Genomic DNA, 16,278 nt, shown 5'->3' with positions numbered 1-16,278 from the left:
GTACACAGGTCTGATGAAGGAAACTAAAGCTAGATAGCAGTCAGTTGATGGTGCGATGCCTCTCACAGTCCAGGGTAGCAGATTTATGGCAAATATAAAAATAAACACAATTAAAGATACACCTCAGGGCTGGAGAGATGGCTTAGAGGTTAAGGCACTTGCCTGCAAAGCCAAAGGACCCAGGTCTAATTCCCCAGGACACATGTAAAACCTGGTGTACAAGGTGCTGCATGCATCTGGAGTTCTTTTGTAATGGCTGGAGTTCCTGGCGTGCAGATTCTCTCTCTCTCAATCTATCTGCCTCTTTCTCTCTCCCACTCTCAAATAAATAAATCAATATTTTCTTTAAAATATACACCTCAAAAATCATAGGAGGTGGGATAGCACACACCTGTAAACCTAAGACCTGGGAAGTAGTATAACAAGGATCAAGAGTTCAAGGCCAGCCTTGGCTATCTAGTGGGTTTGAAGGCAGCCTAGCCTAAAAGCGACCTGTCTGAATGAATGAATGAACAAATGTCTAAATAAAATAGATGTCATGAGAAAATATGAACAAATCACTAAGGAATCAAGTAAATTTTGCAATCAGATTTTGACTTTGGAGATCAGGAGATGATGATGGTAATAGGCTTTAGAAATGAAGGTTTCTCTAAGGAGAAGGTGTGTTTGTGTGTGTGTGAGAGAGAGAGCAAGGGGAATATTGTGTATGTATGTGTGTGAAAGACAGAGAGAAAGTACTGTGTGTGTGTGTGTATATGTGTGTGTGTGTGTGAGAGAGAGAGAGGCTATAATCTTGGAGGAAGTACCAGAAGTTACAGGGAAGGGGAGAGTCTGAACATAGCAAGAGGCACTCAACACAAGCTAAGCCTCATTGTAGCCTTGTTTTGAATATAAAAAAAACCTGCAGAGATACCTGGGGTTGGTTCAGGTGGCTTCAAAGCAAGTTGGGGGCTGGAGATATTGCTCAGTGGTTAAAGACTCTTGTTTGCAAAGCCTGACAACCCAGGTTTGATTCTCCAGAACCCCTATAAAGTTAGATGCCCAAAGTGGCACATGCACCTGAAGTTCTTTTGGAGTGGCACACAGTCCTGGCAAGCCCATACACACTCGCTTTCTCTATTTCTCAAATAAATAAAATAAATAAATATATTTTTTTAAATGCAATTTAAAAAAACTGGATGGTTTTGATCTGGAAAATGAAATGCTCAGGGCCATTGAGTATAAAGATTTATTTGGTAGCCAGAATGAAAAGAGGCTGATTTCAGGGAGCAGACAAAACTGGCTCCAGCAACCACTTGTCCATTTACTGGTTTTGTTACTAAGGGTAAACTGTTGAAGCTCACTCTCTCACTCTCTTCAAACACAGGAAGGGCCTTTGTTATCAGGGCTGAGATGGTAGATAAAACAAGAAGGTTGGTCCAGTAAAGACTCAATAAATAATCTTGGGGGTTTTTTTGTTTGTTTTTTTGCTTTTTTTGTTTTTGTTTGTTATTCAAGGTAGGGTCTTGCTTTAGCCTAGGCTAACATGAAATTCACTATGTAGTTTCGGGGTGGCCTCAAACTCATGGCAATCCTCTTACCTCTGCCTCCCGAGTGCTGGGATTAAGGACATGCACCACCATGCCCAACCTCTTTAATTCTCAGTGCATAGAAGGAACCACTTTAGAAATAATCCGGACAATAGGATAAAAGTCACAAAAAATACCTGGGATAGAATCTGTAACACTTTGCAATGACATGTTCAGGTCTGCAGAGGGAAAACAAAATGCCAGTGATGGCCATGAACCTTCAAGTCAGGGGCTCAGAGGACAGGGTGGTGTGAACTAGGTGCCCCCCATAAACTCATGTGTTCTGAATTCTAGGTACCCAGCTGATGGTAATTTGGGAATTGGATCCTTACTGGAGGAGGTGTGTTGTTAGGGGCAGGCTTATGGGTGTCATAACCAGCTTCCACTTGCCAGTGTTTGGCATACTCTCCTGCTGCTGTTGTCTACCTGATGCTGGCCAAGATGTGATGTCCAGCCTCTGCTCATACCCTGTTTTTTCCTGCCACCATGGAGTTTCCCCTCAATTTTGTAAGCCCAAAGCAACCCTTTTCTCTCATAAGTGGCTTCTGATTGGATGTTTGGCAAGCTATGAAAGTGACTGCACCATAAGACGATGGTGGCCTCCACTGAAATGAATAAAATAAGATATGCGTAACACAATTCACAACCACCTTAAGCATACAGTACAGCAAGGTCGACGGTATTCACAGAACTATGTAACTAATCTCAAAATCTCCATTTTTTTAAATACACATTAACAAAAACTACTTGAATGAATATAAGGCTTCTGAAATATGGCTCCTGAAATATATCATAAATGCTAAGTAAACATAAACCATTTGTAGAGTTCACTGTCATAGCCTTCCTTTTGAAGATGCAACAGGTTTTTGTTGTTGTTGTTATGGTTGTTGTTGTTTTTTTGTTTTTCATGTGTGTGTGTGTGTGTGTGTGTGTGTGCGCGCGCGCGCATGCCTTAAGGAAATTTGGTGGGATTTTTTTCTGGAAAAAAATAAAAATAAAGCTTGAATTAAAGGGTTAACTTGTCTGTATTAAAATTTTCCCTTCCAAATGGCAGGCCAAGTAATTATGTGTAATTTTTCTTTCTCTCTGATTTTTGTGCTTCTAAAGCATGTGAGAAAATAATAACTGTACTTCCATCCAGGCACAGCCTCCATCCAATCAGCAGACATCACTGTTTTGGTTTTAATGTTCTGAATGGCCTGGATATTTGCATGGGTATTTAGCAAAAAGTACAGCTTCAAACAAATTACATGCTGCTTCATGGTGCCCAAACACTGTGCACGATATTCTTGATGACGTCTACACAACACAGCCCAGAGAATGAAGGGTGTTTAGTCATTTGGCTCTGCAAAATCTGAGAATAAACTTGAAAACAAAGCGTGCTTACACAGGCCTCTTTAGAAAAAGAGGGTGTCCTCACTATGGCTTCAAGTTTTTTACCTAGAAATATCTTATAATTGATGATATGTACGTAAATCAATGTTACAAATCACCACTTGCCCTTGAGAAGGAATAATTCATCCATAAGGCATCCTGAAAATGGCAGGACTGGGTGTGGTGGTGCAGGCCTGTACCCCCAGCACTCAGAAGAATGAGGCATGGATCTTGAGTTCAAGGCCAACCTAGGCTGCATAGGAAGTTCAAAGTCTAAGCTACACAGTAAGACCTGCCTCAAAACAAATAAAAGATAATAAGCATATGTCCTAGTAACTCTGTTCCTCACTGGCAAGGTGTTTTTTATATGTAATGTTTATATATAAGCATAACCACATACATATGGAAATGTCAAAACTGCCTTAGCTTCTAACACAATGCTTACAAAAAGTTAAAGAATAATCACTCCCTGGCACTGATCACAAATTGTACCATTAATCATGATAGACACATTATTCCCTGAAGACACAGACACACAGAAATGACAATGGCCAAATCCAGCCTACTACCATCACTACTAGAAGAAAACAAAAAGAAAGTCTCAAAAGCAGATGGCTCCAGACCAAGTGTGAAGATGGTGCATTGGCTAAGCAAAATCTAAAGTGCCTTATTAAAGACCATTCAGGAACTAGCCTATCTTGCTGAATGACTAAACAGGAAAATCCCATTTCTTCCACCCCCAAAGCAGATGAGCAACTTATATCATTAATCTCAGTAGTGTCCTAACAGCCAATACAAATTAGTCTGAGAGGAAGGTGCCCTGGATACCACCAAAAACACAGGTTTATAACAGATGTCTCCATGCAGCATTCAGAATAGATCCCATGTTAGGAAGCTGGTTGATTCTTCTGTATCTTGTGCCTATTTAACCAATCTAGGTACATGCAGCCTGAATCTGGAGAGTTGATTAGCAGGAAAACTATTTAAGTGCAAAGAATATGTAGTAATACATCAGAGTGTCATTGATAAAAGACAAAAACAAGTCTGGAGGCCACCCAGAGTAGAGCTTATATTCAAGTTGTAAGCACTAGTAAGTATAAGTTACTTTCATTTCTGATCACATATCTAAACAAAGAACAAAATGCAAGCCTCACTTTCTCTGTCTATAACAAGGGGATTTGAGCTATGTGTTCCCAAATGGAAGTTAAAATTCTTCCAATGGATGATGGCACAGAAAATATGAATATCATCAGCACAAAAATCATTTTGAAATCATGTTTCAAAACCACGTGGTTAAGTAGACATGAATTTGGAAATAGATGGCTCTGTAGGGGATCTGAGGGTCAGGGTGAGATGACTCATATGAAGTCGGGAATGCAGAGGTTCTTAGCAGCATGAAGTCACAGGAGACGGACAACAAGACCCTCTCCTCCACGAGCAATGCTGTTTGCAGATTCACAAAGAGGTGTGTGAAGTGTTCACAACTGTGGTTGATTTGGGTTTTCTTCTACCTCCTTCTGTGAATGCACCCACTGACATACTGTAAATCTACGCCCACGTTCTCAAGTGCATGAGAATAATGTTGAGTCTTAAGATGTGATCACAGGTGATAGATGGAAGGAATGCCTTCAGCCCAGGGTGTGATCATCTTGACCTGAGCAAGTTTGGTATAGGTGTGACACAAAGCTTGTTAAAAGTTTGGAGGGGAGACACTCTAGGGGATCCAGATGTCTCAAATAAAGAAAGTAAGCTAAGTAGTACCAAGGCAGATTCATAAGCAGTCAAAACGAGCCAAAGATGGGATCTCTGCCTTGTCCCAGATGAAAGCTTTCCACAGGCTGCCTGTCAATCAAGTCCTAAACTGAGATTTTAGAGAAACAACACCATTTTAAACAGCCATACTTGAAACTTACATAAAGCAGAAAGAGCTCGTGTCTGACACACAGAATTGTCTTCTAAATTAGTCAATCTGGGAAGTTTAATTTCATTGATTATGTCTTCTTAAGTATATTTTGTATGGTGCAGTGTGCCTGTCACAACTGCTAGCTGCCCTTGAACTCTGAATGAACACTCCCCTTCAATCCCTTTCCTTAAATAGAATCATAGACTATTAGAGGAGATTCCTTGGAGACCAGTTAGAAGTGTGGCTCTCATTGTTCACTACATGTTAGAAAGTCCTGTAGGGTTTTGTTGGTGGTGGTGTTTGTTTGGTTTTTTGTTTTGTTTTGTTTTGTTTTCACAAACACAGAGGCTCAGGCCTCAACTCTAAACCAACTAAATCAGAATCTCATGGCAGAAAGCTATCAGTATTTGTTTAACTCCACAGGACTAAGAACCATGTTGCAAACTTGTACTGTCTGATGCCGCAGTCACTAGGCCACACGTGGCTGCTGAGCATTTCAAATGTGCCAGACCAGAACAAGATGTGCTATGATGGTAAAATGCTTCCTGAATTTTGAATATTTAATACCAAAAAAATGAAAGAATATAAATTCTCTCATTAATATTTTATACTATGTTTATATGTTGAAATTTAACATGATGATATTTGAGATACATTGGGTCTAACAAACTGTTGTTAAAATAAAATTCACCTATTTTTTTTTTTTTTTGCCTTTTTAATGTGCCTACTTGACCTTTAAAATTACATCTGGGGCCTCAACTATTGGACTGTGCTTGTTTAGCCAAAGTTCTTTCAGCATAAATGATGAAACCAGACAGCTACAGGGCACATCCCTATAAACCATACTCTTAGGAAACTGAGGCACAAGGATCTGCAGTTTGAGGCCAACGTGAACTTCACAGTGAGACTATCTCCAAGTCAAACAAATGAACAAACAAAAATCAAGAGGAAACTGAGGCAACAACGTCCAGGGAGTCCCGTGTCATGTTGGAGACTCTCCTCCAGACTGCAGCTTGGTCTGTTGTCAGAAGCCACCCAGTTACAGAGCAAGTAATAGTATGTGTGATGCCATCCATGTGATTGCCAGTGGCTTTTCTCTGGTTTTACCTCACTAATTGTTTCTTCTAAGACTGGCTATTAAAATTGATTTCCTTATGAAGAAAAAAAAATCCCCTCTCTCTTGCATGCACGATTGTGATTTGTCACCATAGAACTATTCCTGAGAGCAGAGTAGCTGGAATTGACGTGAAAAATAAGGCTAGGGACTGCGAGTCCGGCTCCGGGGGAGAATGCTTGCTTAGTGTGCACAGCTCCCTGAATTCAAACTTCAGTGCCACCACAAACACAACCAAACAGAACAAAAATCTAAAGAAAATGGTCACAAAGAAAGTATACAGAGAACATCTTGCCACATTAAGGTTGAGAAAATGACCCCGAGGTCTTCAGCATTCTGAGTGTCATCTTCCACACAACATCCTTGGTGATGCTAGGTTTTGCTCCCCAAAGACAATGATTTGTTTTATGTTTTCTGCACAATGTTGTCATTGTAGTAAGGCAAGTCAGGCCCCTCCTGATTTGCACTAGGTCATACCTCAACAGCCTGGTGAAAATGGACTTTATCCTGATGCCTTCTATCCTCAGACACACTGATCATAACCTGAGCATTACAAGTCAGACTTACTCAAAGAAAAATGTCTTTTTTTTGATAATGTTGCCTGGCACAACCAAATCTGCCAAGTAGAGAAGAAACACTTTTCTTCTAAGAGTCAGCTAATTTAAACAAAAACAATTTTTTTGTTGTTGCTGCTTCTGCTCTCCCCCTTGGGAGCTAGCATGGAAAGAATTGCATCCAACTAGCCAAAAAGAGTTGTATTTGACAAATAATGCCTAAAACATAGTTTAATGAAAGAATAAAAGAAACCTGGATTCTGATATAAGATACAAAGGATTGGAAAGGAAACCTGTGAGCCAGCTAAACAGTACACACAGTAGATGCATTCAAGCCTTCTGTTGAGAGATCCTGTTCCCCATCCTCACTGCAGCATAGTCCAAATCATAAAGAAAAATGTTGGGTGCTCTGGAGTTTCTGTGTGATTACTGTTAGTCAAGAGTAATCAAACCCAAGGAGGATGCTTCCAGACTCCTCTCACTTCTTCCAGAGTAATATTTACCTCCACATACTGTCTTACACTGGCCTAGAAAAGATAATATATTACAGATGGGTCCTGGGCAAAATACATGAGCCAGAGAGAACACAGCACTTGTTTCTCTGTACAACAAGAAGAAAGATGATGGATATGATAGTGATTTTTTAGATGAAGACAAGACAGGAAGTTAAAGTCACTGCAGTGTTCTGAGACTAGTTTATAAGTCTCAAATAAAATCTGGCTATTATAAATTTGTAGGCAATTTCTAGTGATGATCACAGAAAAGACTTTAAGGTGGTTGGGGAGATGGAGAAGTAGGTAAAGTGCTTGCCCCTCAAATATGAGGACCTGTGCTCAGATCCTCAGTTCCCACATAAAATCCCAAGTCTGATATGTGTGCCTGCAATCCCAGTGCTGGGAGGTGGAGACGGGGATCCCTGGGGCTAATTGGCTAGCTAGGCTGACTGATTTGATGAGCTTTAGGTTCAGCAAGAGACTGTGTCTATTACAGAACTACTAGCCCATCCATGTTTACCGTGACTCACAGTAGCTAAGAATTGGAATCAGCCTAGATGTCTGTTGACAGATGAATGGATCATGAAAATGTGGTGCCTATGCATAATGGAATTCCATTCAGCAGTATGGAAAAGTGAAAACTGCAGGAAAATGGATGGACCTAGCAAAAATTACATTGAGTGAAGTGACTCAAACATAGAAAGACCAAAACTGCATGTTTTATCTGATATGTAGATCTTAGCTTATAATATCTAAGGATAAGTATGTAGGGGGGTAAATGTGGATAAATCCTATAAACCACAACTCATAGAAGAACCCAGAGGTAGAGCTGTAACCCAAAGAGAACATGATGAGATGATCTGTAAGAGGTCTGAGGGAAGGGAAAATGGTTATCTGTGATGTGTAAACAGAACTAGGGAAAGATATCGGGAGGGGGAGTTGGGGGACAGAGGGAGGAAGAATTAGAAGGGGGGTGAGGATCCAAAAACAACAAATTACGTTTGAAAATGCCAGAAGGAATGATACCTAATGTCTGTATTACAACTCAGATAAAATTTAAAAACTTTTTAAAAGACCCTATCTCGAATAATAAGATGGAGAGTGACAGAGGAGGGCACCTCACTTAACTTTTGGCTTCTACACACATGCACACATGCACCCACACAGAGACTAACATGTGCATATACACACAAAAAGTCTTGACGTTGAAATAATTTAAGGAAGTCAAAATGAAATAGAAACTATAGCTATTATTTATTTGGTCAAGGAGGTTATGCTTATTCAAATATATATTTGAAACAAACAAAGTATCCAAAGCCCAGCTGCTCTGAATCTGTCCATGGTGAGGCCTTGGCTAGGAAAAGGAGAACCAGAGCTGGGGCCAGGGGTTTAGTTAGGACTCTGGCTCTGGGCCTTAGATGAACTAGGGGATAACTCCAGGACTGGGCCTTGAGTCTGTTCTGTTCACCAGAGAGCTTGTTAAGGGGCTCTGTTTCTATCTCATCATTGGAATCGAGGCCTAATGCCTGGAGCTGTGCTCCAAGATCAGGACCATCAGACACCAACATGGTAGTTTTCCGTCTCTGTTAAATTTAATGTAGATATTAGAAAAGTGAACCTTAAAAAAATAGAAGAAAGTAACTCTAATGAACATTTTTGAAATGATACATTTATTCTGGTCATTTTCTAGAAAAGGTGAAGACAAGAGCATGAATCTGCAGGGAAAAGTTAATGTAACATCCATGTTCATCAACAAGTTATACTAATTTTACATTTTACTTTGAAAGTCCCAGAGTCTTTATTAAAAGCTTTAGATTTTTTACTTGTGTTTCTGGGAGAGTATTATCACTACTTGGAAGAGCCTAAAAACCTTACCTGTTACTAAAAAGTTTATGTTAAATTAGTGATTTGTGATTCCCAACAATGCAATACAAATAATAATTGCCATTATTCCTAATTACAGCATGCAATAACTTTTTAGAAAACACGTTAAGCATGATGCCATTTTAAAGCACCAGATTTTCTATTTAAAGCATTGCCACAAATTACCTTATTTAGTTCACAAATACAAAAATATACTGTACGAGTCTTCAATGTCTTTAAGCCTGTTTAGCTTATATGAAAGTGCTTATTCCTCACACTTAAATGTTCAAAGTTACAGCCCTCTGTTCATTAGCGTATCTCAACTGGATCACTTTCTTAAACAGAATTCAAAGAAACAGCCCTAGACTTAAATGTTTAAGTACTAATTATAAAAGCCTTAGTTGATTCCCATAACACAGCTGGTAGTCAAACTGGACAAGATAATGAATTGACTGAGATCATCATGCCATCTTCATTCAAGAATGCTACCTCTAAAAAAAGATTTTAAATTGCTGTAGAAATCCAATTTGTAAGCAGCAAAAGAAGCATATAGATGGGAAACACCAGCCATGATCAAATTAATTTTATGACTAACAGCACTGCTTTGAAGGAAGGAAGCAGAAAAAAGGGGAAAAAATGACAAAATAAGTCCACTCAAATCCCAATTTTAATCTAACAGTACGAACAGAAGAAAAACCAACTACGAATACAAACTTCACTACTCAAGGATACAGTGATTGTCAAACTCCAACAAAATAAGTTTCAGCTTAAGAAGAAATCTACAATGATGTGTCATTGCTAAGAGAGAATGCTATAGTAGGAAACCAGCAGAATGGGAACTTGGCATCAATACAAATAGCCATGGATATTTCATGACTGGTTCTGAACATACAGTTTAGGAAATCAGTAAGCAGTTACATGAAAAATATTTTATATATAGCAACTGAAAAACTAGACAGAAAAGTCTATAATTTATTTAACGAACTAAAATCTGCATCAACATCATAGAGACATAGAAATAAAGGCAATAGTTTCTACCCTTTTGGTAGGGACATTTTAATAAACTGCTTAGTTATTAACTATATAAGGTCACAATAGACTTCCACTAACAGGTAATTTATAAATATCAACAATGCATGTTAAGACAAATAGTTGAGTTGGAAATATTACCAAGTGAGCAAATATGTTTACTCTGAGTGGAGCTTGGAAATAAAAATTGACATGAATATGGAAGGAGTTACAAACAAATATATGATGGGGTCATCAACAGAAAATGAATAAAAGATACAAGGAAACACACTGAGTTTTCATACTGTTTAAACTTTAAATCAAGTGATAACTAATTTCCAAACATCTACATCCTTCTTTAGGAGAACAAGCATCTATGTTTGAATGTAGAAGGGCTTTTTTTTTTTTTTTTCGGGGGGTTGTCTTTAATCTTTAGGTTTCTACTCAAAGAACTCCATACTAAAACTCAAATACTAATTAAAAACCCAATTCAGGAAAGCTTCATAAGAAGGGACTTTTCACCTGACAGAAACCATCCTTCGTAGCCTCTCCACTGCAGTTCACATGGTCATGAGTAGTTTTTATCCCAGAAATAATGGTCTCACACACAAACACACATGAACACAAAACCTCCAGGTCCCCGGACACTAACAAAAGCCACCATAAAACTGCCCCAAAGAAGAAATCCATTTCCAAATTCTATCTATAAGGTCAGGCCGATCCCATTTAACCAAGTACAAACTTCTTTCCCTGCCTCATAAATGTAAGCAACATCTTACCATTATTTGGAGGTAAAATCAGCAATGTGTTGCTTCCTGCGTCACCAGGTCAAATTTATTCTTTCCTTCTTTCTAGTAACTTCTTTTATTTTTTTTTTTTCACGAGCAAGATCCAGAAGAAAATAAATCGTTGAGTATTTGCCTCAGTATTTTGAACCAGAAGATTGTGAAACTATCTCTAAGTAAAAAGGAACAGGTCTCTGGTATATTATAATCTCCCCTGCAACTCTCAGGCACCTCCTGGATTCTTGTACCTTCTTCCCTTCCTCGTTCTCTAAGTTTCTTTTCGTATTGGGACTGATTTTTTCCAGTAGCCTTGAACTCCCTAGACTTAACTGACATGGAAAATGTGACTAGAAACTTGTGGAACTGTCTAGCCTGCAGCCCTCCACAGGATGAACTTTGTTGTGAGAGCTGAAGATCACCTCGCAAGCAGCGACATGCTCAGGTTACACTCCTGTGCTAGGCAGCAGCGCACACCACCAAATAACAGTGCGCCATCTAGTTAGCAAGCTGCATTCTCCATCCAATAAGGGGGGACACCTTCCAACCCTGGGAGCTAAGAGCTTGTCAGGGTTCAGCTGTTCTAAAGGTCCAATTGTTTATTTAAATAAAAAAAAAATATCGCTACTGGGGTAATCCGCATCTAGTGGATATGGGAAAATTTAGGTTATAATGGCACTGCAAACTTTTACATCTAACTTTGATTTACAAGATAAAAGCAAGTTTTAAATTAAAAGGGCTTTCTGTTAAGAGAGCTTATTATTCTGAGGGCGGGAATGATTTTCTTCGAAAGTTGTCCCTGAGTGCACGCCTATTATCTTTGCTTTTCCCCTTCCACTAATGAGCATTTATCTAAAGAGCCTGTTAATCCTCTGATGTGTGCTTCTGGTCAGAGGTAACAGTTTGAATAAAACCACTAATCACCGATCACTAAATCACTGATCATTAATCACACTCTCCGGGCCCATGACCCCAGCCATTTTTTTTCCTATGGGTCTCTGCATCACAAACAAGAAGTTTAACATTTTCCACGCTCATGTATTGTGCATGGGGTTATACCATTTCATCTCTAAATGGGAATAAATAATAAATACTGCCACAAACCTGATGGAGGGGTGTCAATTAGTCCCCAGTCAGGAGGTTCATAGGCGCCTACTCTACAGCATGGCTTTCACTTGGAAGAAAATAGATCTGATTATAACAAAACATGTGTTCAAGACATTCCCACCTATTTAGAATATAAAATTGTTCTTAACTTCCACCAGCTCCAAATCCCCTGTACCCTTCCATCCAAAAACTTGTTTTGTACATTTGATTTCTGACTCCAAAGAGTTCTTTTCACTTTTTATCCATTGAACAACTCACACAAGTGTTTTTTTTTTTTTTTTCTTCTACTGCCAGATGGGAAGATTCTAACTCAGTTCAATGACTTAGGCACTTAACTTCCTCTTTAAACATACAACTCAAGGTTAAGAACAGAACAAGAAAATAACGCACTCACAGCCCTGCATTGTCTGCCACGGAGAGCTCAGCGACCCTGGCTCCCTCACTTTGGAGATAAAACGTCTAATGTAGATCCTTTCAGCTCAACTTGATCTAGGCAGCTCCTCCACAGTCCTGCGCCTGAGCAGCGCGGTTGTAGGCAGGAGCCACGGTATGCGCTTTGCTTTCCTAAGTCACTGCAGGGACAAGGTCTGATCATGAAGCTTCTAAACATTTCCTGAGGGTCTGTCTCTGACTGAGCATTTTTGCCCTGGAGAAGGGGGACCATACTGCCTTTCTTAAATAATAGAAAAGGGCAGATTGAGCGCTGATCAGGTACTGAGGTCCCCTCAGACACCAGAAGCTCTTACATTCACACTCCAGGGACATCCTTCGCCCTAGGGAGAGCTGTAAAAAGCGGGGCTGGGTGGGGGCGGGTCTAAAGTGATAATGATGTGGGCGGGGTAGAAGGGGTTGAGGAGCAAGAAGGCCATAAGATGCCCAGGGAATGGGCGATGGCACAGTATGGGGGGGGGTGAGGAAGCAGAGTTGCTTTGTCAGCATTCTGAGCCCCTGAACCCTGAGTATCTGAAGTCGTTAATCAAACACTTACTGGCCTGCAGAATGACGTAATGGACCTGTATCCAGCCTTTATTCCTTGACACATGTCAGAGAGGAAAAAATCAAGCATCAAACACGTTCTGCAGGCTGACAACGAAATACACAAGCATCCCACTTCACTTCCTGGCCTTGAACCAGCATCAAGTGGGAGGCGGCACTCATGTAAGGAAAGTGGGACTCCTATCTAGCAGACGTCCCCTGGAAAGTCATCTATGGTAGAGAAGAAGCGGGATGTGGTCTCCACTGGAAAGTAACTCCTTGGTTCTTTGGTGTCTTGCCCCTCCAAGAACTTGGAGAAAAGTTTAAGCGGTTCTCCAGAGAATCGGTCTCAAAAGAAGGCTCCGCCGCCTGGTGCACTGAACCGCCCGCGCGCGGCGGCTGGAGCCCGAGCTGTCATTTGGGGGCCGCGGCAAGGAAGAGGTAATGAGGCCAGCCAGAGGAGCACCGCGGCAGGAGGCGGCGGGGGGAGAGAGCCCGGGCGGCCTGGAGCGCTCTCAGCTCGAGCGCCGGAGCGAAAGTCAAGTGCCCTCCAAGGGCGACCTCCCTTCCCCCGGCGCGCGCCCACCAGCTGCGGCCCGCAGCCCCGCGGGAGAGGTGGCGGTGACCGCTGCGCCCCGGGGACAGCGAACCCCGCCCGGCCTCTAGGTAAGCCGGCGTCCTCGCCGCGCCCGCTGGAACTTTGCAAACTTTCTCCTGGGGATCCGCCGCATCACTGGGAAGCTGGGCACGCACGGGGGAGGGGGTGGGGGGAGCTCCCGGCTCGCAGTCTCCGTGTCTGACGCCGCCGCCGCCGCTTGACCACACTTCTGGAGGGTCCGCACCTGGCCAGGTCTCTGGAGGCAAACATACACCCCCGATTCGTAACTGTGCCCCGCGTCAGGGAAACACGCGCGCTTCCACACGCGCACGCACGCACGCTGGGGCGGACGCGGCGCTGGCTCCACTCAGCATCTCTCTAGTCGCACGGCGCAGCAGCCACCGAGACGCGCTCCGGGACGGACACGGCGTGGGGTTACCGGACACACAGCACAACTCCACGCTCCGTCAGCAATTGTTACCGGACTTGCCTCTGGTCCGCCAAAATGTTTACAAACATAGATTACTCTCCAAAAAAAAAAAAATTGCATTGCATCTTCCCTACTCCTTGCCCTGTGACCTGCCCATTGGACCAAGTAACCTCGCGCTGCCGCCGAGAACCAACCCCTGCAAACGAGTACACTCCCGAGACGGCTCCCGCGGCAAGTGCAACAAAAGTGACGAAATGCAAAAGCCCCAGAAGTGGCCGAGCCGTATTTTTAGGAACTTACCAAACAAGTGTGGAGAAGGCAAGAGCGGAGCCCGGGTGAAGGGACCACGTTGGACTGAGCAAAGATTACAATACATTCTATTTAGAGTGCATTACATCACCCCCCCGGTGACGTCACGTGGGATTCCTGAACTTCTAAATCATTGCGGTCCGCGGGGGAGGGAGGGAGAGGGGCGGGGCCGACACGCTGAGGGGCGGGGTCCCTCCCCGGCCCCGCCCCGGCCCCGCCCCTTCAACGGAGCCCGGTGCACGCGCCCGGGAGGCCGCGGCCGCAGCGACTGCGCAAGCAACAGCTTGCAGAGCCCAGCGCCGAGTGACACGGCTCCCTGACATTAGTGGAGTGAGTCAGCTTGGAAACCATCCTGTGGGTTTCAGACGAACCACGCAGGAGGCAAAGACACGGGCTGTGCTGCAAGGAGGGCTTGGCGTGGTCTGAAAGGTATAAGGATTGAGGCGTGGAGAGGAGAGAGGTGGGAAGGGAATGTTGAAGGCACTGGGGACAGACTTGCAGCGATTAAAAATACAGGACACTCTCCCTCCCCCAGATGTCCAGATCTTTTGCCTGCGACAGCCATGACCTCATTGCAGTGTTCTCTGGCAGGCTGGCTTCTCAGAGCATTTACTCACACCCCTGCTTCACTCCCCACCTCCCCACCTCCCCACCTCATCTCTAAGGGCATAACTTCTTCAGCGTGCACTAACTAGGATCCACACAGCTTCCCCTGCCCCTCCCAACGCCCCGCATGCTGCCTGGGCTGTGGGGAGAGCCCTTCCTGAAGGCTAAAGGTGAGTGAGTCCCAGCGGAAGAACCAAGTGATGAGCCCGATTTAGACTCAGCGTCAGAGCCAGAAGGGTCCTTGGCCATCGCTCCCAGAGCTGCCTGGATTACTGGCCCAAACACACAGGCTTCAGCTGCAGAGCCAGGGCCGGAATGCAGGATCTCAGCGCCAGGTCTGCAGCCAGCAAGGAGCCTGGAGTTTGCAAGATGGGCCAGTCAACCATCATCATCCGGGCTTGATTTGGTGTCCTTCCAGCAGCTCTCCCTGTGGGGAGCATTGAAAGCTGGTTCTACATGGCCACTGTCATCCTTGCAGTAGCTGGCGCTTTGAAGCCACAGCAGGTCCCTTGCTCTTCACAAGGGCCCTGACACAATAAGGAGGAGAAACAGGGTGGTGTAGCTAGGAAGCTGGCCTGAGATCACCTGATGGCCTGGTGCTGAGAACACTGGGACCACTCCAGCTCCTGGGTTCTTTCTAGAATCAGGAGTGCTCATTCTTTTCTTGCGGGTTCTTGGTAGTTAGAATCTCTGCTAAGAACTTCCTGGCTTGGAGTCGGATCTTTGCTTAGGAACGGTTTAGACCCCATTAACAAACAATAATCATTCCTGACATTTATGTAACATCTGACATTTATATAGTACCTCTCATCCCAATGCATCACAGCCGTGACTGTGCACGCTGCCAGAGGATCATGACCAGACTGGCTAGGAATTGCAATGCTTTGCTGGGACTGTCACATAGTTCTGAATGGATTTTTCAACATGCTGTGTGGAAGAGCTTTCTTGGAGCGGTTCAAGGAGGGTCCCCTTCCCTTTAAGATTCCTTGAAACCACCACTGGCATTGACAATTCCTTAGAGCCTTCCCAAAAACTTCTCGGTGAGTTTCTACTTGTTTTCTTCTCCATGGAGCACTGAAGGAACTGCTCAACAACCACTCCAGTCCTAACCTGAATAAGAACCAATAAAGCTTCAACGATGACAACCCAATTATCTGGGCTTAGGGAAGGAAGCAATAGCCCACTCAGCAGCAGCCTCTGTGCCCACATTCCATCTCCTCTACCAGTACAGCCTTGCCTACCTAAAGCAGGTACCAGCCTCCTGCATCAAAGGAAAATGGGGTTCCCGTTAGGGAACACGCTCAAGGCCAAAAATGCAAAGGAGGTAGAGCCAACATGAGAGCTCCAACAGGGAACTTGTGTTTTCCCTCAATGAGTGGGGGTGGACCAAAGGAGAGTGAAGAAGTAAATCAATAGAATGAAGGTGATCGTCAAAGATTTGCTAACCTGTGAGTAGTCAACTGACATGCAGATTTAAATCACTCATTTCCCAGTATTCTCTAAACAAAATCATGAATGTATGAGTTTAAATGCAAGTATCTAGATTTCTAAATTGGATAGTGGGGGAAATTACAACAACTGCCAGTTTTGTAA

General features: G+C 43.1%; 1 protein-coding gene across 1 annotated transcript in view; it reads right to left on the bottom strand.

The window, feature by feature from the left end:
• Creb5 (cAMP responsive element binding protein 5) overlaps positions 1 to 13,276 on the bottom strand; it is a 430,087-nt gene extending 416,811 nt beyond the window's left edge. The window contains exon 1 of the mRNA XM_045135541.1: positions 12,756 to 13,276. Within this exon, the coding sequence (XP_044991476.1) occupies positions 12,756 to 12,833 (78 nt within the window). The 5' untranslated portion in view covers positions 12,834 to 13,276. The remainder of the gene's footprint in view (positions 1 to 12,755) is intronic.
• Positions 13,277 to 16,278: the final 3,002 nt, after the last annotated feature.

Source organism: Jaculus jaculus, chromosome 16 (assembly GCF_020740685.1).
Source record: "Jaculus jaculus isolate mJacJac1 chromosome 16, mJacJac1.mat.Y.cur, whole genome shotgun sequence".
Taxonomy (NCBI): domain Eukaryota; kingdom Metazoa; phylum Chordata; class Mammalia; order Rodentia; family Dipodidae; genus Jaculus; species Jaculus jaculus.
The sequence above is the reverse complement of the archived record's forward strand: the minus strand, read 5'-3'. Positions and strand labels throughout refer to the sequence as shown.